Below are 26,439 nucleotides of genomic sequence, written 5' to 3'. Positions count from 1 at the left end.
ACGACTGTCACTCTTCGCGGAGTAATCAGCAACGCTCCCAAACATTACTAATGAGTTTGTGAAGGACGCTGGTTGAGCCATGCTTTTGGTTAGCAGAAGTTCAAACTGAGAAAGTTTCAGGTTTTTAACGCAACCCAGTGCCACCAGAATGGATATTTGTATTAAAATAACGAATGTGAAGAAAGAGGTTGTTTTGGTTACCAACTTAAAAAAGGTGACAGTGATTTTAAAAGTGACGACAGTGATTTTAAAAGTGACGACAGTGATTTTAAAAGTGACTCTTCTGACGACAACTTTGTGTGGTAGGACCCCCAACTGTTTTAGATCGTAACCTTTGCGTGAGCTCGCTTAGCTACTTGCTTGCTACTTAGCCTCTGCTTATGGTAAAATTGGTGAAATTAAACTAAGATTTGTTTTTATGATCTTTGATAGAATATACATTATTAAAATAACACACTGTCTGTTTCTAAACTTTTTTCTTTCCGGTGTACAGTACACAAAATTGAATAACAAGGCCGGGGGTACGAGTTGCCACAGATACATGCACAACAGTACATTCCCCAACCTAGTCTAATTTTTTGATATATTTTTCATGAGAAAATCACTGTATTTTACATATTACGTACTCTCTTACTACATATAGACAGTTTATGATGTAAAAACAATAGCAATTATTTTATAGTTTCCAGTCAAACGGCATGAAAATTTTCTTCATTCTGATAACCGTATTTAGCAATACGCAGTAACTTAAATAAAATGTGAAGTGTCATATATACAGAGCATACCAATTCATCTTTCGTTTTAAAAAACACCGAACCTGACAAATGTCATTCGCCCCATCAAATAAAAAAATTAGGATCTCACGATCTTGAACAAGCCCTTAAAGTGTGTAATATTGCAAACCTATTGTACTAAATACAACTAAACTTCATCAAAACTTGTGCAGCTATCTCGTAGTAATTAAACGCATATGTTTTACACTGTTGTGTCCTCTTTGCTTAAATATTGCATTAAATTAACAACATTTTTTGTAGAATACAAGGCGGGACTTTTAATAAGTTGTACTTGACATGATTTGTGCCATAATCATTGTAAAGCTATATTATATATCCAATTTGTGGCAAATTAGAGTATTCACAATATTGTCGTTAGCACGAGCATTAACCTTTTGTTTTTAAGTTTTTACGTCTACCGTGCGAATCTTTATGAATAAGGGGTTAGCTTGGGATTGTGAAATATTGAAGCTGAGCGCTTGCAGATCAACCCACGTACAAAATTACAATATCAATGGTAATAAGGGTGAAATGCGTGTAAGGAAACAAAAAGGACTCGTGCCAAGCGATGTACACACAACTGTAAGAAGAAGTAATAAGAAAACAACTAAGCATGGACTATTTCAACAGCTGGTTCGCAGCAAATTGCATTGACATCTCTTCAGTTTCCTACCGCAGCCAAAGAAGCCACGAGGCTACCGTGAAGAGACCATATATTGGACAGTTTGCTATTTATGTATTCAAACGCCAGCGTTTATTCACGCGTGTGTTTGGCTGTTTGAAATCTTTTATATTGAATTACGCATTGAATAGCATGTAATAATGTATCAAACAAATAATTGGTTTTATTAAAAATGTTTAAAAACTGTTTATTTGAAAACAAAAAAATTATTTGCTAATCTGTTTCACATAATATAAGACAAGTTTACTATTTTTGTGTAGCGTAGTCATAATCTACAACAAGGCTTTATTGATTGAACTCGTTGTCAATATCATCACTCCGTTTAACTTTCCCCTTCCATCTATTATATAAGCAGGTACTCGTACTGGCGTCTAGTGCATGCGCTCTATATCGTACATATGCCCTAGCGCAATATAACGATCATTCAGGTTGTTAAAGCCTATGCTACTGTCATGCCCGTGAAGAAGGGACATGTTGCTCCTCAGAATACATTCATCGAGACAATCATCAGAAAATTTGATGGACAGCGTAAGTAGAAATGAACATGTCTTACGTTACTCAAAAATTGTTAAGTGGTGCTCAGCTGCTTTAGCATTTTGTTTGAAACAATATTTTGCTGGGTTCAAGCGAGTTGCATAGGTCAAGCTTTGTAAGCTCTATAGTACTAAAAATCTTTATGCTGCAAGTAGTTGCAACTTGTTTTCTATGATATGAATGATTCCATAGGGAAATTGAACATCCGACTATGACAAAAAGCCAACACATGTTCATTCAAACTTTCCAGGTTCTAATTTATGTCTATATATCGGTTAGAGATCGCTAAGGTACTTCTAGGATAAAAGCTCATCAGTTGAACCTTACATATTTATCAAGCTTACAGGCTGGTGTTGAAAATCAAAGATTGTAGGAGCTGTTCAACCGAGATCAATAATTAATAATTGCTGTCTACAAGTGTCTGGTAAAAATCTTCATAGTAGTGTTCCTCACACTATATATTTGCCTCACTGTTAGTTCAGTGTAACCTTTGTCTACACGCGAGAAACTGGCAATAAAAGAGCTCTACTATCAAAGCTTACTTTAGGAACTAGTCGGATGAAAGAGGTAAAAAGGTTAACAAATTGAGCTCATCAGTTCCTTGACGAAATTAACTCTATTGTTATTTTTATTGCTTAAATGATCTCAAGTGAAAAATTATTCATTCAACACGGCTGATTTAAACTTTGCATTCTCGCTGCTCGACCCTGTACCACTGACTGTACCTGCAATCGTAAGAATTAGCGATAATGCGCTACTGAAGTGCATATACTCTACCAAAACTTGTGACTCATATTTAGGCAACAGAATTGTTTTCAGTTATTTATTTCATGTAGCAGGAAGCGCAATGATTGATAAGTTGGAGCATTTTCAAAATCAGATTATGCCAACCCTCAACAAGAAATATTTAGTCAAGAGAGTTCTCTTCGGAGTCAGTTGTGTTTCGTAGCTCAGCAGTAATATTCAATATTGACATTGTCTCATTGTCCAATATTATATCATTACATTATATGGCTACGATTTCTAATTGCTTAATTAACAAAACAAATGTTTTCTTTGAAATACGATTCTTTCAAGCTAGGTCAGGTCTAGATGAGTCAATAGACTGAATGCTGCCGAACGCTGCCTTATGTAGAAAGATAGTTGATACTCTTGTATTGACCCATAAAGGACAGCAATACAAACACTCCGTTCATAAAGGTGTTAGACATTTGAGCCAGAAGCCTTTCAAAAATAGAATAGTTAGCAACTCAAGGATCTGTCAGCAGTCGTTGACTCTCCCGCTGCCGCAACAAACTAATAGCAGTGAGACATGTTCTTGAAGTCCCAAGCCATCTGGCCTTGTGCTGGTTGCAAGATATGTTGTTAATTGTCATCAGTTCAGCGCTATCTGTTTGCCATTAATAACATTAGCTCTTTTATACATCTGCATTTTGTTTTTGACAAACTGCAGTTTCAAATAGAATGTAATCATTACAAAGGAGCATTCAAGGTGTCATCATTATTTGTAGAATGACTGGGCTTTAGCTGATAGCTAGACTATGAAACACTTAATGCAATTTGTAGAATAAGTGTGCTTCAGCATTTAGGAAGACTATTAACACACTTAATACAATTTGTAAAGTATGTATGCTGTTAGGTAACTAAACTTTGACTATACTCAACAGTATACAAGAATAACTATGTAGATGTGCTATGAAAGCTATCAGCAACTAGTGTTTATGTAAACTATAGCCCTTGTCTCAAAAGTTCTCGCACCTTTGTAACTACAGATATAGCAATGTTAAAGCTCCAATAGTATACATGTTAGTGTAGCTCAATCTTTGTTCTTGTAAAGCTCTCAACAATGCAATTACTATTCCAACGTACGGCCTTATCCAGTTTGAGCCTAGTTTGTTTAGATTTTTACCTTCAAATTAAGAGAGCACATGAGGTAATAAGGTATACACCTAGCAGGTCTCTCTACTTGGCCATTAATTAGCCAAAACTTGCATGGCATGAGCCACCTGATGGATTGAGGTGATGCCATATAGCTATGGAAATATTAGGGGCTGTGGGGTGAACACTCTAATGTGTTTGTTAAACAAATAAAGACTCGTTGCTATTGTCCTAATTTATTACCACATTTTCTGACAACTATGAATCGGTCCTATATCCTAAACTGCAAACAAAAAGGATATGACAGTAGATATGGCAGTTTTTTAACTCAAAGAGTAAAGGTTCACAGATTTCAAGTGACAACAGAAATAAAATGATTATTTTTTCGCTCCCTGCAGCAAAAAAATGCTTTCATCTAAATTCTATTTGTGTAACGCGAGCATCAACTTTCTTTATGACATTATCAGCTCAGAATCACTAAAGCCTGACTTTTATCAGTTACTAATGCTTATCAATAACCTATCAATAATCCATCAATAATCTATCAACAAATCTCCTTCAAAATCTTATAAAATCAATCATTATCACTCACTTGTTTTATAAGTTACAAGATACGACAGAGATATAAATTGTTTGTTACATTGTTTGCTGCCAGAACTAGGCATGCATCAACAATACGCACAGGTCATTAATCTTCAATTGATTAACTGCCAGATAAATCTAGGCCAGATGTCTCTGCAAGATTGTGACATAATTTGTTGGAGATTATTAGAGTTGTTCGAATTTTCTAAGCAGTTTGTTTTTTCTTTAACTCTTTTGCTACCGTAAGCCAATATATCGGCTTATCGATAGGGTTTCACTTTTTTTTCCATTATGAACCCCACACATTAGGTAGACCAATCCAATTTGTCTCCAATGAAACAACCTTGTTGCCAATCACATGCAACCAACCGAAAATATTTTGGCTCAGCAACTCCATTTCTAATTATTTTTTAAAACGGGAAAATCGGATCGATATCGTCATGGCAATAAGAAACAGACCGCATTTGTTCAACGCAAAGAAAACGTCAGAAATTTTGCGAGAGTAGGATTCACTAAACAATTTTATACTTATCTTGTAGAAAACTTTGTTCTGAATAAAACGCATTTTACAGTAAAACGATATCTGTTTCTATTCTCGAGATATTGCTTAAATACTAGTGGTATATCCACTTTTTGAAAATCAATTTGAATTAATTTGGTCAGAATAATAATTCGATCAGAATTTAATGCGGTAGCGAAAGAGTTAACTCTTCACATGATCAAGTAAAAAAGCAGTTCCAACATGTGCTTTTGTACCAGGTGATGACGCAGCAGCTGTGTTACTAACAACATCAAAATGCATTATGTAGCTGGGTATAGCATCAGCTCATGTTTGTAAAAGAAAATCCAATGAGATAATTAAGTTGTTGTTATTGCCAATGTATGAGTATGCAAGATTTATAAGATATATCAGGCCATGGTTGCCTGCCCACAAACAAGCGCTCATCAAAAGCCTCCCAGGCTCTTGCCTCCTGCTTGATGGCTTCATCCATAGCTTTTATGCCAACTTGGTGACAGACTCTATAAACCATTGTCTATAAACCAACTAAGGTATTGTGTCTATACACCAACTTTCTCTTTAGTGTTCTAGGGCATTATGTCTAAACACAAACTCACCCTTTAGCGCTCTGAGGTATTGTGTCTATAGACAAACTCTCCCCTCAGTGTTCTAAGGTTTCGTGTCTATACACAAAGCGTACACTTTAGTGTTCCAAGGTATTATGTTTTCTGTTATCAACTCCTTTGAGCTCTAAAGCCTGGTTCCCATATACCCACAAGGACCGGTGACAGCACTGCAGGGCTATCAGCAGTGAAATGTGAACCTACGCGCCGAGTACTGCTGGTAGTTGCCGGCGGTCAACGCAAGAGTTCAGCGATGTTCAACTTTTACCTAGAGCAGCGGGTAAAGCCTTCCCAAAATGCACTGTACATGTGAAGGTCCGCACTTTCAAGTGCATGGCTGGCGGCCATTTTAATGCGATCACCAGCGACGCAGCTTTATGTGAACATTTTCCACCAAGCTTAGCGCTGCAAGTGTTTTGCTGCGCGAGATTACTGCCGGGGTCTCGCATTCGATATGGGAACCAGGCTTAACTCTGTTGCCCGTGCCTGGCATGAAAGGGCATTCAAATGGATTTGTTGGTGATAGAACAAACCAAGCTATCATTTGAAATGTTTTGGTAGGTCTTCCCTGATTAACCACAACACCAAAGAAATGGTCACTTATATATCACCCAACTTGGTAACGGCTAGGCAATTGATTTACCAACAAGCTCATCCTGAATATGCATGAGTGCATGTACAATAACTCATCGTTTACTAACCAAATGCTCAATAGCAAGAAGGTTCAAGCACATATTTTTTTAAATTGTGCCTAGTTATGTTAGCTGTTTGTCTTGCGTAGACATCTCTGTTCCAATCGTGTTTCACTTTAATTTCTATACCTTTGTAATCAAATTTCTTTTTCATCGCTTTCAAGAATTACCTATAAGTACATGTCAAATTGCTACATATTATTGGTTCACCCCCCCCCCCCCCCCCCCCGTCATGTTAATCAGAATACTGGGTGAAGTTAAAAAGAAAAAGACAAGGCCCTTACATAAGATGCCTGTATGGTAAGAGGTAAATCATCTCGAGTGTTATATCAGATCACTTCTGATAAAGGGAGAATCAATTACAAGGGATGGTTAAAGAGAATAGCACTCAAACCAAAATAGTCTTACAGATATCTGCCATCTCAGCCTCGAGCTCAGGCTCGTGTCAATCTTTATTTCATTAGCATTTCGCTCTCAAGCGTGTGTGCAACTCTCGTAAAGTTATTATTCGTGAATTACTCATAGAGCTATCATTGGTGAATCACTTGCTCTTCCGCTAGCGAGAGGGAGAGGATGAGGAAAAAAAGACAAGGGTAGATAGAAACAGGAAAGGAAGAGAGGGAAATAGGGAGGTACAAAGTGAAGGGGGGTGGATGGAGCAAGTAAAGCAACTTTTAATGTCATTTTGGTGAATAGATGAGAGCATAGATAACATTCAGATGTTCCTACACTTGGTGTTAATAGGCTTTTTGTGCTGTTTTTTACTCAGACTGAAGCAACTCCGCAACTCATCAGGAAACTTTATAAAGATTTTAAAATCATTTTCATATCATTTGATAAGTTTGAGAATGTGTAGAATTTATAATTGAAAAGTCTGCTCGCAAATCATCTTACCAGCTCCTTGTGATTTTAGCTGTGACTTCCAGGACATGAAGCCTCTCATTTTCACCCACTTTCAATGCATGTTTGTATATGGTGGTTTTTCAAGGATTGCTACGTAGAAATGAGGTTTATAGACCATTAACTAGTTGTAATCATTTTAAATGCCTGTAACATTGTTGGTCGAAAACCTTATTGTAACTCTATGGAAGACTTTACCAATTACTGACTGGTCGTGAACCAATCTGCTAATTGGTTCACATTCAGGCATTTTTTGTAAGAACTTACATAGTGGTGTATGTTTAGCCTTGTATTTTTGTTCTTTTGTTGGTTTAGGTTTTTATTTTAAAGACCCTAAATTTATAACCAAAATGCGCAGCTCTAGCTATTTTAAAAAGTAACATCAGCTCGGTCAGAAGCCATGCAGCGGCAAACAGCAGCATCCAGTTAAAATTGAACTTCATTTACAAGTTGATGTTTTTTTGTCTTTCAACAGCCGATCCTCCAACATGCATGAAGGCACTTTAGGAATGAGATGAATAGCTATATACACATGTGCTTACATCACTAACTTTACCACTACGCAAACTTTTACTAAAATAGTTCTAATCAGTATTTCTGGCAGCTGATGCTGCCGAGAATATTCCATGGGGTATAATCTACCGATAAGGCATGAAGTGAAACTGATCAGCTTAAAGCTGCAAACTGCTGATGCAATATTGCAGTATTTGTATCTGTGTGCTATCGAGGAATAAGTTATGATGTAAGGCCATCGACAGTGAGCTTCATATCTACTGATCGCACTGAGTCTGTCCTATTCATCGACACAAACTCATTGGTGTCTTTATCGCTGTATTAGTCGACTCTTTTTAAAATCAGTGCTAAACTCTGTGCTTCCAACTTCATTGCTAACCTTTTTCTGTGATGCTTTAAGTTCATGCTTTTAAGTTTCGCATCCATTTTCTAAAACAAGCATTATCATGTCCTGTTTGTCTAGTTTAATGACAAAGATACTACCATCATTTTTGTTGTTGTTTATACTACCCAGGGACTAGATGGGCTTGAGCTACTAAGTATGTTACGTGAGAATATATTTTTTACTTTTGTTGCAACTTGCAGCCTGCAAGCAATCTGGTGTTTGTCAGAACGAACAGTTGGAAGATTCTTGACTGTATCACGAGTTACAAATAATAAATTTTGTTGCAATAACATAACTACTAGTCATATGATTGAAATAGAGCTAGTCATATTATAACCGACGGGTGATGCAGGTGGATATGCTGTAACTCAATTCTGTTGCAATAATATATTGTTGTTTGTAAATGTATTCATAAAAATAGCTTCTGTAATAAAATTTATTTATAGTTTTAATAAATATTTACCGTTGTTTCACATCCAATGATATATTCACACCTGCAACCTAATCGCTGTTATTAGCCTATTATATGTATGTAGAAGTTGTAGACCATTCTTCTAGACCCCTATTATGGTAGACTTAATTTTATCTCTGTAGATCGGAATTTCCTTATCGCAAACGCGCAAGTGGAGAACACCCCGATAATTTTCTGCAATGAGGGCTTCTGCATCCTTAGTGGCTATTCACGAGCGGAGGTCATGCAAAAGTCGTGCGTCTGTGAGTTCATGCAAGGACCGCAGACAAATCGACACATGGTCATAAAACTCAGGGAATCTTTAACAGGAAACACCGAAAAGCTCATTCAACTGATTCTCTACAGGAAAGACGGTAAAAAGACTCGTTACTCCTGTTACTTTAATATGTGGGTTGTGCAAAGATTTGACTGATTCCATTTACAATAGACGAGCAGACTGACATATATTGTTTTAAAGAATGTGCAAATTTTCAGAGGAGTAGAAATTCTCTGCTCTCCGAAGAGCTCAAGGTTGCTGGCTAGTAGAGTAGAGGATATTTCTAGTAGGAAAAACCTACTGACCTTGCAAGGCTGTTTGCTTTGATTGAGCTGTTAATGACCGATTCAGCATTATTCAGTATCGTGTTTTCTTTGTGTCTACTCACCATACCCAAAGTAAAGCCGTGCGCACACTAACCAATAATCGGGCAAATGTTGCCAAAATCTTGATCAGGCGAAACATTTTAAAAATAATTATTTTTAGCTGACAGAAAATATTTTGAAAAGTAGCTAAACAGAAGTTTAAAATTCTTCAAGTTTAAAACCATCGATCAATTGTGAGAGCTGATCAGAGCAGCTCGAGGTCAATTCCATGTTTTCATACAGACTATGTTAACAGACGCCAATGAGCAATAAGAGTGGTGAGCATATTTGCGCTTGTAATATCAATCGGCAATGTCGAATGATCGATGTGCCCATTTGTGAAGGCACAAATGGGCACATCAAGAATTACTTTTAGGAGAATTCTGCCCTATCGGCCAAGTTTAAAATAAATTATAACTTTCAAGCAAACGAAGGAAATAGAGTACAGCAACAGGAAGCCAGCTGATATAAACCCGATCTTCTACCTCTTCTATGATAATTTATTTTCTACAAAATACCACCTTCTATTATAGAAAGAGCACTAGACTCGAGACTAGATTATTTTGATTCATGAGACAATGATGAACGTTGGCTCAATGGATATGATGCTACTAAAAGATCTTTAGAAGTTTTTACAATCGCACAAATTTTTATGGCTGATAGCCCAAAAAACCATGAAGCACATTTTCGTTGTATTTGGTAATATTTGCGGTTTGAGTTGCTGAACTTTTGTGTGTTTTATCAAATACCATTGGATTATGAGCATATTTAGACATATTTAATAAACTTTTCAAAACTTCCTATCGTTAGACAAATTGCCCCGGGATATTGACACACATTGACAAAGACGGGCAGGGTTTAAAGAGTTTCAGTGAAACCCTTTCAGGGAGTTTCAGGCAGTTTCAAGGGAATGTTTAAGAAGCTTCTGTGAAATTTAGATTCTGTGCTCATTTATGCGTACATTCCTTTTCAATCCAATACTTTTCAATAGCTGCAGCTGTATCTTGCATGACATCGAGGAAGAAGGCAGTGAGGCCATAAATTCCACAATTATTTAAAAACATAGAAGGCCATTAGCCTATGAGCCTCTTAGATTAACAACTGTGTTTCTAAATAAATCATTTCCAGTCTAGTTTGTTGTTCATCACAGGCTATATAAATGAAGATTATTTGTAAGTATTATGTTGTTGACGAGATCTGCTAGCAGTATTTTCCTTATCATTAAAAAGTGGAACAAGTCTGTCTAGCCTGTTGTCCTGAGGTAAATAAACACAGGGATATCTTAGTTGTAGGATACTTTTATCACTTAGACTGGCTTACAGGATATAAACTACTTCAAGGATAATCTTTACTATTATATAAGCTGTGTCCGTTTGTCTGAAGCCACAATCTGAAATCAATTAAAAAAATAGCCTTCCACAGGATTTGAACTCATGACTCTCCTCTTGTTAGACCAACGCTCCAATCGACCACTTTGTTGCGTATCAGAATAATTTTGCAGTTAGTCATAACATCTGATGATCTTTTACGGGGCACCAAACTGCCAGGGTCCTAGTGTATGTCTATAATAGTAGTGTATGTACTAGCGTATGTCTATAGTAGTGTATGTACTAGTGTATGTCTATAATAGTAGTGTATGTACTAGTGTATGTCTATAGTAGTGTATGTACTAGTGTATGTCTATAGTAGTGTATGTACTAGTGTATGTACTAGTGTATGTCTATAATAGTAGTGTATGTACTAGTGTATGTCTATGGTAGTGTATGTACTAGTGTATGTCTATAGTAGTGTATGTACTAGTGTATGTACTAATGTATGTCTATAGTAGTGTATGTACTAGTGTATGTCTATAGTAGTGTATGTACTAGTGTATGTCTATAGTAGTGTATGTACTAGTGTATGTCTATAGTAGTGCGTGTACGAGTGTATGTCTAAAATAAAGAGCTGACATTGCATAAGAGTTTTTTGCTTTTCACAGTCAGGGCTGGTCTTCTAACCCGCAGTAAGCCAGGGATTACTGCCTATAAGACACAATACATATAGCATATATAGTATAGAATATATACAGAACGTAGGCTGAAGAAATCAATCTGTTTTTATTATGCATTGTGCCTCTCCTTAAGCCAAATTCATCTACGAGAGGCGATTGTTTTGGGTAGTAGCCCTAATTTACATGTACATTACACATACAACCATTACATTGTAACACCTGTGCCTGCTAGTCAATGCTGCAGAGAGATTGGCAGAGCGCTGGACACGTTTATTGTTCCATGCAAACATACCAAGGGTTTATGATTGTAGGTGAAAAATTTCCCTGCAGTCTGTTACTCGCGCCGGTCAAGAATGAGAGATCTGAAATTATCATGTTTATTCTCAACTTTGAGGATATGACGGAGGCGTCAAAAAAGCCCCGCAATGGAATCAGTGCAGAAGGTTGGTTCAAAAATGTGCCGTCATGTATTAGTTAGATTTGCAACAGCATTCTTACCATTTAATAAATTCTATCTGTATTTATGTAAGACTTTATCTGTACATTATTGTACCTGTATTTTTCTATCATTTGCAGTTGTTGTTGATGTTTGAGGTGATCTGACTGCCAAGATTTTTCAAGATTAAAATCTATAAAACCTGATCGCTGTTAAAATACTTGGAGGGAAAATATGTGCCAAGATGACATGATTAGCTGCTGTATTTGATATTGGTTATTGCCTTCAAGGTGTACTGAGTCGGTATCTTTGCGACTATAAGCGTCACAATCGCTCTTTCGCTTGATCTGTGCCTTTTAACCCCGATCAAGTTTTATCAATTATAATCGTGAAATATCTTTGCTGTCGGATCACCTCAAACGTTAAAAACAATCGCAAATGATAGAAAATATCAATACCTTCTGATAAAATGTACTTAGTTTTGCGAAAGTTTATATTTGGGTATGGCTTACTCAGATTGACATGAAAACGTCTAAAATTGATTTGCTAAATATTAGCCTTGGTTCCGATCATCGAGGATGTGGGGTTGCGAATTTCAACTATATCCATAATTATCGGCCTTGTTGGTAATATTATCACTGCCTCCTGTCGGTCGAAACGTTTCATTCCAGGATGTCGACAGCATTTCAAGCATATGCCGTATGAGTTCAGTGCGTTACCCAGCATGCATCCACCCACGCTCTGAAAGGGTGATCGGTTGACCATTCCCTTGGCCAGCACTCACAAACTCAATATTGAGGAGGTGATAAATACAGCCAGACCTTGCCGTAACACCTATAATTCTATCATTAGGCAATCAAATTGCCTTCTAGCATGCGAAAATGTGCTGATCTTGGCATGCCGCTGCCATTGTCTACCGTGGGGACAACTCTTCAATGGTACAGTGTGAATTCTTATATAAACAGGTATACAAGAGTTTTTCTCCTCTGAAGATATAAACTTGGTCAAATGATGCCAATGTCGCTGTATTGCATCCCATAAAATCATCTACCCGCGTCAGCAGAAGGCAGGTAAAACTGGTTGACATCCTACTAGAGTAATACAATGGAGTTCTCTGATAATAATAATAATTAGAGGATAAAAAGAACCACTGTAATTTTTAGAGTTTCTCAGAAAAGGGCCTGTCGAAGATCACACAGGTAAATTTACTCAAAGTTTCTGACCACCTTCCTCTAGTTTAGTCGCTCTGCACAGGAGATCATGGTAGACTGATTCTCAATCTTATTGCTTCTCGCACTGCATATCATCTTTATCGCTTGTCATATACCCATATATGAACAAATAGTCCTACCTCTGTTAGTTCAGTAGCAAAAAGTTAACACTAACAGAATTTCTACTTTAAACATGATGGAGTTGTTAAAACAAACTAGTTGATATTGGGGGTGAAAAACCTATCAGAATTTCCAAAATTTAAAAGAGCCATGTTTGTTTGCTACGCTTGAAATATTTGTAGACAATCATTGGTAAAACTTGCAGGTTTTTCAATGGTATAGTTCTTGCCAAGCACTTTTCATCAGTATCACATAACAGATCGGATGTTTTAGTAATTCCTGGCATATCTGGGCGACTTCTTGGAGGTCGGCATGCCTCACTTTAGAAGCAGTTAGACAGACTGGATATTAGGTTGAAGTTTCATAATTGATCAGAAACTGTAGACATATTGTTAGTTTCTCCGATTACAAATAGAAGAACATACAATTTTGTTGTACACTAAACTGCGTCTAGCTATACCTAAATGCCTAAACTGCGTCTAGCTATGCCTAAATAAGTTTAGTCTGATAACAATCTATTGTCTACTCGTTTGATAATTTTAGCAATGTTCACTGTTTTTGTCAAACAGCTACCAGCGCCGCAGCCTTTTTATGACAAAAGTGGCACCCTCCAATCATATCCATCGTTTTATTTGACATCATCAAGCCGTTGGCACATGCGCTCGTTCACGAAAAAGCAGCCATATTTTTAGAAAACGATCGTTTTTCTTTTATTTAATTGTACTTTTTGGTGTTGTTTTGATACTATAATAAAAGAATTGCAAACAAAAGCACCGTTTGCAAACATTTATTGCAAAAGCTTCGTGTTTTAACAATAAAATTGTCTATAAAGATGAAAAAATGAAGGATTATTATTTAGTTTTTTGTTTGCAAAAATTGTACAGCCAAAATTATTTTTGTCATTAATAAATTTTTTATGGAACAAGAATATCTCTCTGCAATTTTTAACCTCATCCTAACGGCACACATAGGCTCATTCATAACTTTTTTTAAAGTTAGGTCAGCTTTAGAACTCTGCAAGAGTTCAATATCTGATAAAATTTCAGAGAAGCCCAATTTCCTTCAGTGTATTTTTAATTCAAACTTTTGCTGTTATCATGAAGCAAGGCTATAAGCCAGTTTGCCATTTGATGCAAGTTGATGCCGTATGATAATGACTAACATAGGTTGATCGTCTAGGCGTTGGTAGGTTGCTGAGACATTGCTGGTCACCTGTCGTTGGATGTCATACATGCGATAGGATCAAAGGTAGTTGAAGATTTAATTACACAACTCTCCTTGGGATTTGTTAAGCAGCTTATGTAACAAGAGGCAATAGAATAGGCACGCCAACCTCCCTCCCCAACCTCCCTCGTTGGTCAGAGTCGGGCTTTGGTTGGAGCACCGCAGAGAATATGCCTAGCTATTGATCACCGATAGCTAAGCACTTCAGACTATGGGTAGCTTTTCAAAATACAGTTTAAACTGTTTTTAAGCTAAACTCATTTTATAATCATTTTGAGAATTCAATGTTTGACAGGTTTTGAGATAGCAAAAATCTTAAAAATAGTGAAATGAAAAAATTGACAAAAAACTCCCATTAAAGATTTAATAAAAAATAATTAAATCGCCTGATACTTTTGTTGCAGTAAACCGTATCAATTAGCTATAATGATCAACAATAAAAAATTAAAAACAGAAAAGCAAATAATTGTGATCAGACATAGGTAGATACCAGTTAAACTCCGCATCCATGTCTATGGTCTATGAGCAGTAGATAAAGGTGCGTTTATTCCATTCAAACTCACAGCAGCGATAGTTTTTCTGATTTTATCAACTGAACCAGTTTTTTCCGACAAGCTGGACATTGCCTAAGTACTTCGACAACTTCACCAACGTTTTAATTGAATGGCTGAAACACTTATATATTTATGATCAAAGCCGACTGCTGAAGGTTTTTAATTTGTTGCGGTCTGTCTAGTTGTTACAGTCTCTGCATATCTTCTAGAGAGGCAGCGGGTCATTGAACCAGCGTATCAAAGGTGCAGTCCAGCTTTAAACAAAGCATTGCTGCTGATTGCTCCATACATATACATTCTTCTCCACAATCCTATTACTGGGCCTGATGCGTTGGCAGCGTGTGTAACAGACGTAATTGTCTGCCAACGTAGCCAGGGGCTAAATGAGTCTCACGATGAAGCCTCCGGCACATGGACATCTGATACATCCTATAGATAGCCTCATAGATACAAACTTATCAAGGTTTTAGCCTTGAAAATTCTACAGTTCTGAGAATGGTGGATCTAGGTTAAACCTGTCTTTTTTAAAGCAAATGAAAGGTGGGAAGAATGGCTTATGTAATGGTTATACTTAGAGACTTACAGTTTATATGGCAATACATGTTGAAGTTGGGACAAATTAAAACATGCATTGCCATATAAACTTACAGCTTACGGCCTTCTCCACCTCCTATACCTTTTTTTTAACCATGTTAACAAGCTAGGGCTAGAACTTTTCAGCTATATAACTTGCTGACAAGCAAAAACGTGTCAATATCTTTTCCAAACTTTTAAGATCAACTCGATGATTTTCTAAGTAAATTACTTTATAGAACTATCTCGTACGGGGATATAAGCTTTTGCAACAAGTGCAGTGTCTAGAATGGCACTTTTGCTATTAATTTAAAGAAATTAAATTGAAACTGCAAAAATTGTTTTCACACACATCTATACTACATAATTACATAATATTACTTAATTATATACATTATGTACTTTATTGGCAATACTTTCATCTTAAACAAAAAAATTTTCATATTATGCCATACAAGAATCAAAAAGGGCAACAGTTATTCAAGCAAATCAAATAAATGGTTTGACATGTAGTGTTTAAAATGCCTTTCTTTGCTAAAAGAATAGATACTACATGGAACATTGTCAAAAGATCTAGCAATGATATTCTCGAAATAATTTTAAGAGGTTGAACGAAGTTTGTTCATATCCTGAATGTTGAAATGAGTTAAAAACCTGTAATTGTTTTGTAAAAAACAAGGAAATAAACTTAAAGGATCTTGAGACCTTTAATTGAAGTAAAATCAACATTTAGCGTAGGCAGAATAAGAAAATGCAACGATTTTACTCATTAAATCGAGATATGAAACACACTTGCTGGCCCTCGACCAAAGGTTAGTTTGTATTCAATAAAGTGTTGCAGGAAATCTGTTGAGAAAAATGCTGCCGAAACGGAGGAAAAAGCTCAAATTGGAGAATGGAGACCCAGAGAAGACGCAAGAAAACGGCAAGAAATCAAAGAAGGAAACAGGTGAAGAGAGCACCGAAGAAGACAGCCATGAAATGACAGTTCTTGCGGAGAGTAGCAACAATAATAAACCTATGAGTGAGCCAACCGCAGACCTTATCGTACCCAGTGACCTCAGCACCCTTTCCTCACACACTCCGAGCCATGATAGTGGCGAGATGACTAAACGTAACTCGCGGCTCTCTCCTCCGATATATAGAAACAGCTGCGCGGAAAATGAACAGGATACAGGTAAGAGACCATTTTAGATGTTATTCTTTGTCTAACCTGTTTGCAACTTAAACATTAAAAAGGATTTTACTCCTCGCTTACACGGCTAAAATCTAACTACAGGGTAAACAGTTCAAATCAGAACGTACAGACAACTCTCATTTGTTCGGACTACTGAAAGCAAGGCCACGTCTGGTCGATAAAAAAGTCTTGGCTTTAAAAATGGTGTACTAGATTGTACATTAAACAGCCTATGTTGTCTCACACATAAACTCCCAGGCTACAAAATTGTACAATATGCATATACAGCATACATGAAAGATTAAAATGTGGTCATGCCGCAATAGGTTCCAGTATACCGTACTTTTGGACTATAAACCGCACCCCTATATAAGCCGCAGATGCTTTATTTTCCAAAAAAAACGATAATAAAACAGTACATAGGCCGCACCTTTGTATAGGCCGCAGAACTCATGACGGTGCTTTTTATCACGGCAGCAACTTTGCTGTTTAAAATGGAACAGTGCCTGATGACACTGTTTCGTATTAATCGACGCTTTTTAACCTAGTGTCTAATGGAACAGTACTGTAAGGCACTGTTTCGTTGTTTTTTTTTCACCGTTAGACGCGCACTAACCGGAGATTCTGGTTAATGTGCCATAGCGGTGAAAGAAAAAGCCACAGAATAGCCGCACCCTTATATAAGCCGCATGGCTCAAATCATCAGAAAAAAGTAGCGGCTAATAGTCCAAAAAGTACGGTAATATTAATAACGGTAATAATAACTAAGGCAAATTACAATACAACACCCTGGTGAAAAACCTACGCACATGTCACTTGCGTTGCCTGTCACTAGAGCTACCAATCAGTGAAAGTTGTAATTCTGCGGAAAGAAACAGCTACATTGGACAATCGTCTGGACCCCCTCGTTTGGAACCCTGTGGGACATTGTCAGGACAGTTGAAAGTCTGAAGAAGGGAAGTGCGAAGAAGTGGGAATCGACTGTACACAAGAAGCAGGGGTTGACTGTACACAAGTATGCCAGCCACCACATCTGTTATAACTCGACACAATGATCTAGCTCTGATGCTCGGGTCAAAAAAATGCACGTATATCAATTTCGAAACAAAACAACATTTTTCAAACACATCATTATTATCAAAACATTGCGATTGCGTCAGAATTATTTATTCATTTCATTCATTATTTATTATTCCTTATTTTGAGACCTTATTGGTTAGTGGCGAGGAATGTATTGCCGATGAAAATAATATGTTTTTATTTTCACCCAAGAAGGAAAAGGGTGCAAACTTATAATGAAAATTTAGTAATCTCTCCTAAATCTAAAAATAAAATGGTTGCAATTGCCACAAATAGAAGAAAATGAACCTCTCTGACTGATGGTCTGAGGAAGTCCAGCCTGTTAGTATTAAACGTGCTACATCAAAATTGTGTTGCTTGTCTGTTACCATATCACAAACTATGGGAATGGTGGCTTTCATCGGCTGCCACAACCACAGTTGAACACTTGTCAGAGTTCATCACTTGTTAGACCATATCTATTGGTATTGAAGTTTTGCTCACATTAGACACATTGGACTAGTGGGTAAAAAAAGCTAAACAAAAGCAAACATTTCTGTCTGAATCATTCCCATCTGTTTCCTGTCTGTTATTACGTGACTGGCGACCAATAGGAACCAGACTGAAGTACTCTTGTCGCAGCAGAACACAGTTTACGAAATAACATCTCTCCTATCTGCAGCTTGCCAACTTCGTTTTATCATTGGTAAAATGTTTGCGCTGGAAGTTCACCAGAGAAAAAATTGATTAAATGGGGTAACCTGTAAGCCTATCATTGGAGAGGTCACGTCTTCAAGGTCAGGATTGCGCTTATATAGCTAGCAACAGGATTGTCCTTAATTAAGTCAGCCATTTAGTTTAAACAGCCAGTTTGACAGACTACTATAATATCAGACACTTGCCTCTACACACTCATCTATCTCTACACTCGAAAATCTATACTACAATGGAAGCTGCATATGTCTGAAGCCACGGTTGGAGACTTTAGGAGACTCTGACTGTTTGTCTGTGTATGTCTGAAGCCACGGTTGGAGACTTTAGGAGACTCTGACTGTTTGTCTGTGTCTGTCTAAAGCCATGGTTGAAGGTTGAGAAAAAAGATTACATCATATGGGATTCAAACTCCCAACATAAAGCGTGCTAGACCAGTACACTACCAGCTGTACCATAACTATACAATTACACTACCAGTAATTGTATAGTTATTACGCCTGATGACATGGTACACTAGACTGCCTGGGTACTAGTTTACAATAATTTGAAAAAGTGTCTTTGCCATATGTTATCAAAATACAAACAGAAAAAGTATAGCTGTAAAGCAAATAGCTATAAAGACAGTATTTGAACAGGCTTACTGAGAGTCCTCAAATATATAATCTGTATAATTTAAGTGCAAAGCAATTACATACCTCTGGCTATATGCTTTTCCTTTACTCTCTCAAAATACTTGTTTGCAACCAGAAGTTGACTGCAAAATGTTGTGCTTATGTTATGTTATGTTGTGCTCTTATGTTATGTTATGTTGTGCTCTTATGTTATGTTATGTTGTGCTCTTATGTTATGTTGTGCTCTTATGTTATGTTATGTTGTGCTCTTATGGTTTCTGCTTTGCCATTAGTTTGCAGTTTTTCTACGATCTATCAAAGACATTCACCAAATTTAGTACGAATACTTTTGCAAAGTTTCTGGTTTACATGTGTAATGTGAAACATGTGTAATGTGAAACTTGTGTAATGTGAAACATGTGTAATGTGAAACATGTGTAATGTGAAACATGTGTAATGTGAAACATGTGTAATGTGAAACATATGTAATGTGAAACATATGTAATGTGAAACATGTGTAATGTGAAACATGTGTAATGTGAAACATGTGTAATGTGAAACATATGTAATGTGAAACATATGTAATGTGAAACATGTGTAATGTGAAACATGTGTAATGTGAAACATATGTAATGTGAAACATGTGTAATGTGAAACATATGTAATGTGAAACATGTGTAATGTGAAACTATAGTTTTACTATCGAAAAATATTGAATGAATTTAAATAAAATAAGTAGAAACAAAAAATAACAAATAAAAGTAGCATAAAATGATATTTTATGCTACTTTTATGCCCTGATATCGTATCAGGGCGTAATGATATTTTACCTAAGCACTGAATCATCAGAATATACTATGTAATACAACAGACTTTCATAGTAACACCAACATATTGAACCTGTTCATTAATTTATTTTATTTTTTTTACGCTTTTGTAACATTTGTTCAAAATAAAACTGGAAAGACCCCCAACGATTTTGAGAGATCTAGTGACAACAGACTAACAAACAGCGTTGAAATGAATGCTGCTAAGTAACCAGAAGTGTCTGGAAAGCTGACATCTGTTCCATTATAGGATCCGCTGTCAGTACAGATAATCCTGTAACTGTCATATTGATAGAATTACTGCTGCCGGTGAGCCTCGAGCCTCGAGCGGCACACAGACTTAAAAACTCGTAACCCTAGTTCCCAAATTGGCAGCAAGGGTCCAGCGACGATCTCTCCTCGCAAAACATTGCGGTGTGAGGCTTGATGAGTCATGCTTTCACCAATGATCGCATTCAAGGATTGTTTTGACATGCCAAAGTTATTTTAAAAATGGTTGCTCTCAACAGGAGCCATGTCATTAAGTATGGTTGCTATAGCAATTGTTGAATCCTGTTAGCCATTATATGCAGCAAATCATTGGTAATGCTCTATGGAAAGGCTTGGCATGTAATAATGCAGTGCATTGTGGGAAGGTTTCCTCAGTAACACCTTAGAAATTACCACAATAAAGATTGCTCATAAGTAAAAAGCTTAACAGAGTGCAGCTTTTGCATTTACTGCAGGCAGCAATCGGGCATATGTATACATTTTGTCCTAATGGTCTTGAGGCCTGTTGCCAGAGATTGTGACTGGTATGGGAAGCAGGCTTCAGCTGTCCCATTTGTATGAGGACATAGTGCTACCCATGTAGGCCTACCAATATCAAATCAGGGGCAATGCACAATCTTACACGGGCCACTCTATGAAAAGAAAAAAGTTGTAACAATAATTATTAATGTAACTAGTCACAGCGCAGAGTCATTGATTGTCAGTCGGCATGTTTTAGACTGATTTCTGTAGGTAAATAGAAGCTCAGGTAGCATTGATGTTTTACCAGTGCACAAACATTAAACCTCTCAAGTTGATTAAACTAATTGTGAGTGCTTCTGCCAAGTCGGACAGTTTTATGCCAAATCAGACGACGACTGACAGTTTCGTGTCGAGTTTGACAGCAAAATTTATGTTTAAGTGTTGCTTATATATTGCTAACAGAAAATAGAAATTGTTTAATTAGCAGGCTAGCGTGTGTTACCGGCTGATTTGTACACTAGTACAATTGCTAACATCTTGTGCTGAGTTGCACAGTGCAAATTGTCAGGTGGATATTGTAACGAGGCAATCTTATACTTAATAGTTGCATGAGTGCTTCTTTGATTCCCATGATTCTTTATTATTGTTATTACTATTATTATTGTTATTATGCTGAGCTTATTTTCTTTAACTTGATCTGCTAAATTTTTTTGAAAGTGACAAGAAAATTTATGTCGAGTTCTATAAAGTATTTCAACAAAAAATACAGTTTTTAAACTTATCTAGCTTTTAGTGCAATAGTATTTAGTAGTAACTAGGTGAATGCCCTGCGTTGCTCAGGTGATAAAAGTCTTTGCACAGAAAACTTTTTTAACATATAACAACCATTACCATTCTAACTTTTTAACTCCATATCAAGAGAAAAATGTTTGTGCAGGTCAAATAAACTAAAAAACAAAAGAAAACAGCTATAGAAGAGGTTAAATGTGAATGTGAAATAATTAGCAAGTAATAGCTAAATTAAGTCTGTTTTGCTACGATTATAATAAAAAATGATTTGGTAATGATACATTAATACGAACTGAGAAAACAAAATAAAAATTCTGAATATGTTGAATTGATAATAACAATTCATGCATAGAAGTGTGCGTATAAAAAAGGTTACTGTTCCAGCAGAAGCTATCCATCAAAACTTTGAATACGACGATACTGGTACTTTTCGATACTGGTACAAATGTAAAAATGAGATATCAAACTGTTTTTGTCCGTCTGACCAAACGGTGAGAGAATGTAGAGGCTATTCCTACTTAAGATAATACAATTGTTTGCATGAAAAGTATTAGCCTTTACTGGGATTTAGCAGTTGAACCTTACAAAAAACCAGAAATAGAAGTTTTCAAAAACACAAAAAAACATTGTGTTTCATAGAGTTAATAGAGTTTCAATTAAGAGCGATAGAATTCTAAGGGCTGTATAGCTCAGTGGTTAAATTCATGGTTTTGGAACCTTGTGGGTACTGCAAGGTTCAAAGGTGCCTCAGACTGCAAGGTACTCACCCTGGGTTCAAATCTAGAAAGCAGTGAGTTTTTTATTCCAAGATTTTAATAGCTATAGCTGGACAGACAGACATCGAACAGACGACAAACTTTGAGATTTAGATAGATAGATAGATAGGTTTTCAGAGAAGTTAGGCATACGCCACTGTCAATGGTTCATAGCTGTTGTGTTTCTGCACGAATAAAATACGGTAAGGTATTAGCAAGGGGTAATCTTAAGCTTTGCATTAATCACACGTTGCTGACTTGTAAACCAAAGAACATGTTTTTCTCCCATGAAATGACCAACTAGTAAGTCGCCCGTTCAGGAGACAAATCGGCTGTTGGCTCATTTTTGTGGAACATTCCAAAAAGGTTCTCACATGGCATGCTCTTTGAAGCACTCTAATCTGGTTCACTCCATAGAGGTCTATGTAATAATAGTACTTGATGGAGCCACATATAAGCAAAACTCTTTGTTGGTCTGGTTATATTATATATATATTATATATATAATATAATCTATAATATTATATATATATTATAGTTATATTAATATTACTAGCAGCTGTAGACGAAGTTTTGCAGATGAATTGCTGTCACCAAATATAAGATGTCTGTGCCTCTTCTCTGCGCACAGTAGGCCTACTTTGTTTTAAGTTTGTTTTGTTGGTTTATTTTATTAACAATGTTTGCCGATAAATCATATCATAATAAAACAAAATGAGCATTGTTACTAAATAAAACAAAATAATATGGCAAAGATAAAATATTACATTTCGTCTAATTTAATTTAGTTTCATTTGAAGGTCTTCAAAAATTTCTGTGAAGCTTATACTATTTGCTATTCACTGGCAGTACAGGTTGTCTAGTAATCAGTATGTTTTTTTCATTCAATTACGAGAAAGAATTCAAAGGAGAGTATGATGTCATAGCTAAAAGCTATCTCTGTATTGATTTCCTGTAACCGGCAATGCTTTTGTTAGTTGTAAGCTGGCCAAATCTACTCCACAAATAACTACTAGATGTTAGAACACCATACGCCTTCATCCTTATTGCACTCACATTGGAGAGGCTTTGAACTTTCATAAAAATGATCCTAGCTGATAATGCAATTACCGCGAGCGTTATGTTATATTCATGCAGCTAGCAGTGCAAATCCATGCGCGATTAGCAGCAGCTCTCGACTCCGTGTCCTGCCCATTTCTATACAATTTAGTCTCTCTACTATTTAGTTGGCATATGAATATTTCTCCTATTTTTTCTTGCTGCCTGCTGTTTTTGCTCATCTTTTGGCTGCTGTCTTCTGTCCATACTCCCTGTAGATATTTGAAGTTAACAGCGGTATTTGTCATATTATAAGAAGTGTCCCTACTGGAAATGAGATCAACTTTGTGTTCTTCATTTCTATGCCATTTTCTATACCACTTTACTTAGAGCAAATAACTCTCACTTCTGCGTTTCTATATTTCCTGATGTTTTCTGTTGTAGCTTTCCATTTATTTCAGCCTATTTCTCGTGTGAGGGCCAATACGTGTGACCCTGCCACGCTCAGTAAGTGCTGTCTGCTCGGCTTGACTAACCTCGTCTGTCCGGTCGAAGTTAACAGGCTTGGGCTCAGTCTGGTCCCTATTTTTCCCGTTTCTGCATGTCGCTACGCAAGACAGCTTATGCAACTGCTAATGTTTCAAAGCAATATTTGTGCTTAGTGAGGAACCTACGCAAAAGTTTGAAAGATTCTTCAGAAAGTATCAGTATTTTCTACCATTTGTGATTATTTTTGATGTTTGAAGTGATCTGACTGCCAGGATGTTTCTAGATTACAATCGACAAAGTTTTATCACGGTTAAAATGCTCGGAAGGAGAATACATGCCGAATTATGTCAGTGTCCCAGCTGGTTGTCTCTCGTTATTGATATCAACTAATGCTTCCAAGTTGTAATGTTACGCGTCTCTGTTCTGTTGGTCTCTTTACCGAAGTGCAACTATAGATGTCATAATCGCACTTTTGTTTGATCTGAGCACTTTCACAGTCACCATGTTTTGTTGATTTTAATCTTGAAATATTCTGGCAGTCAGAAAATCTCAGACATCAAAAACAATCAGAACTGATAAAAATACCAACACTTTCTGATAAAATCCACTAAAACCTTGTGTAGGCGCAACTTCAACATGGTACAACTGCAACTTGGTGGTCACTTCTCCGTGTCTCTCATTGGTTCTATTCATTTTGTTGAGAATTAAAGAGTGTTTTCCAAACAATATGCAAATCACAACTTGTTTGCTTTAACTCCTGTGCGTAGAAAGTACCAGCTAATGGACCAACATTGACAATAAATTATTATTGTACCGTAAAACAACAGACACTCTATAAGCATACATAATTAGAATCACTTAATCAGAAATTGTCTTGTGATTGCGCGTGTGAAATTTTTTGTTATAGTTAGCCTTTTGTTGGGTTGTTCATTTTAGCCTTTGATGGGTCACGGAGCACCCCAATGATGCTGATTGTGTCAGCAGCATTTGACCATTACCGCTGATGACAAATGCACTGGTCACAAATACCTATTGATTATTCGTTAGTCACGAGTCTCAGCAGTGGCTTAAGAAAATGATTTTATTAATGACAGTGAGAGTGATCAATGATACGCCTGAGAGGCTCTTCGCTCGAGAGCCTTAACTATTTCTTAGATGCCGTCTGTCATCGAGCACTCGGCTTCAATCGAACGAAGCTCTCTCGGGTTGTTCAACGAATAACAGTAGTAGTCCAAGGCGGTCGTAATGAAATATGCATGAGGCACAGAGATTACAATGGATACAAGCGGAGGAGAGTGTTTGCTATAGCACTCGAATCCGTTCCAATATAGCTTGAATCGATATGTCAAACAAAGCTATAACTTTATTCAGTACATGACCTTAATTAGAGCGGCTCCTCCCTCACTCCGCCTACAACTTTCCCAGGCCTCTATCCTGGTCAGGTGTCTTGAGAGGATTAGACAAATCGCCATGGCTGACGTCTTGAAGATACTTAATACTTAGTGTCAGCGTCTCACAGTGCAGTAGTTCAAAAACTGACAACTTGCTAGACATGGAGAGAGACGTAAAACTAGATTCTCTGCTGCTCTTAATTAATTAGGCCTACTCCTTCGCTGCCATTAAAATTGAAAGCTAAAAGTTATGTCCCATCTCCATTTTAGTTTTTTTACTTTTAAACTTTCAATCTAGTAGTAGTTGTAATCAAGCTGCTACTACCAAATTCACATAAAAAGATGGTCTTCGCATGTCACAAGATTAAATGGGTGCAACTTGATTTGTGCTTTTATAATCATAGTTCTGTTTTTTTTATAAGTTGGCCTTGACTTATTTTTGTTATAAGACGCTTTGACTATTTTTATGAATTTTTGAACCTAGGCATATGTTGCGGGCATCCAATAATGTGAGAGTTTTACGGTTGGAACCATAAGCCGGCAGCAAGTTGTGGGCAAGTTCTTTTGCTCATAGAAAGCATTAATTCAAATTCGAGAAAGGGGAGAGAGTTACCTTTCCTTGGCATGTATGCAGCATGTTTACCTAAGCTAACAATATGATTAATCCTTCCCCAGCGTGGACTTATCCTGTGCAACATCAATACTCATCCTTCATACCTCAATTCTCATCATATTAATGAGCAGATAATGCTCTCCTAAAGAACACAGGCTTTAATGGGAGCTAAGTTACACACTCTCAGACAATGAAATTAATGCCAAGATACATTGTAAAACTTCATTCACAATTTATTTGCCATACTATTTCTGTATTCACCTTCTCGCTGTCTGATGTATGTTAGATTTTTTAGCAGAACTACAGTGTCATGACCTTCCTCACTATGCAGAAAGTCTGCCGACAGCCGAAAGGTTTCAGAAAGATCAAAGATCGAGATCTCTCACAGGTGGGCTACATAAATCGGAGAGCCAGCGGCTGCTAGAAACTGACGCTGGTTCAAGCAGCAACCTGCAGCACCCGCCACTTTCCCATAATGTCAAACAGAGTGTCTCAGGGAAGATGGCTCAGGTAGGACACAATTTATTTGTTTCTATGATGTATCTCTAGGAGCACAACCATGGTCCTCTAAACTAGCAGACCCAATTTTTGTACTCTACATGAGAGAGAAATCAACAGAATTTTTTAACGATTAGTAAAGATTGTTTTGCAAAACAAGCAGCTATAGCATGTGTAATTCTATTACTGCGTAACAAATTAAAACTGTCTTTTATACTGTTCAGTGTAGAGTGCATTATTCCTGTTGCATATGTACGATGCCCTTGTTAATATTTCTGAAGCTTTGTTAAGACTGCTAAAACATTTTCACATCCCTTCTGTATTTCTCTGTTTCAAACTGTTTGTCTTGTCAGTTTCATGGTCGACTAAACAGAGGCCATTTGAACCTTGCAGTGTCGACTTCTGCTGCTGTAGAAATCATATGACAAGAGCTGTTCAACTGTCGCTCGCCAATTAGTCATAGGCTAATTTCTCATTTTCCTAA

The 26,439-nt window shown here is 36.8% G+C and overlaps 2 protein-coding genes across 2 annotated transcripts in view; both read left to right on the top strand.

The window, feature by feature from the left end:
* The first annotated feature begins 1,891 nt into the window (after window positions 1–1,891).
* Window positions 1,892–25,933, top strand: LOC137389714 (potassium voltage-gated channel subfamily H member 2-like). The gene is made up of 6 exons (XM_068075793.1): window positions 1,892–1,983; window positions 8,656–8,886; window positions 11,456–11,587; window positions 16,104–16,439; window positions 25,753–25,845; window positions 25,914–25,933. Exons 1-6 carry the CDS (start codon window positions 1,908–1,910, stop codon window positions 25,931–25,933), a joined length of 888 nt encoding a protein of 295 aa, XP_067931894.1. The 5' UTR covers window positions 1,892–1,907.
* Window positions 25,843–26,439, top strand: part of LOC137391314 (potassium voltage-gated channel subfamily H member 6-like) — a 48,125-nt gene continuing 47,528 nt past the window's right edge. The window contains exon 1 of the mRNA XM_068077743.1: window positions 25,843–25,967. Coding sequence (XP_067933844.1) covers window positions 25,959–25,967 — 9 coding nt within the window. The 5' untranslated portion in view covers window positions 25,843–25,958. The remainder of the gene's footprint in view (window positions 25,968–26,439) is intronic.

Source organism: Watersipora subatra, chromosome 3 (genome assembly GCF_963576615.1).
Source record: "Watersipora subatra chromosome 3, tzWatSuba1.1, whole genome shotgun sequence".
In the NCBI taxonomy this organism is placed as follows: domain Eukaryota; kingdom Metazoa; phylum Bryozoa; class Gymnolaemata; order Cheilostomatida; family Watersiporidae; genus Watersipora; species Watersipora subatra.
Note: the sequence above shows the minus strand (reverse complement) of the source record. Positions and strands in the feature narration are given on the sequence as shown.

Excerpts from the sequence above, each read along its gene's own strand:
- LOC137389714 (XM_068075793.1), top strand. The coding sequence starts at position 1,908 with ATGCCCGTGAAGAAGGGACATGTTGCTCCTCAGAATACATTCATCGAG. Across the intron at positions 1,984-8,655 it reads CAGAAAATTTGATGGACAGC|ATCGGAATTTCCTTATCGCA; the intron begins GTAAGTAGAAAT and ends TTATCTCTGTAG. Across the intron at positions 8,887-11,455 it reads GATTCTCTACAGGAAAGACG|GTGAAAAATTTCCCTGCAGT; the intron begins GTAAAAAGACTC and ends TTATGATTGTAG.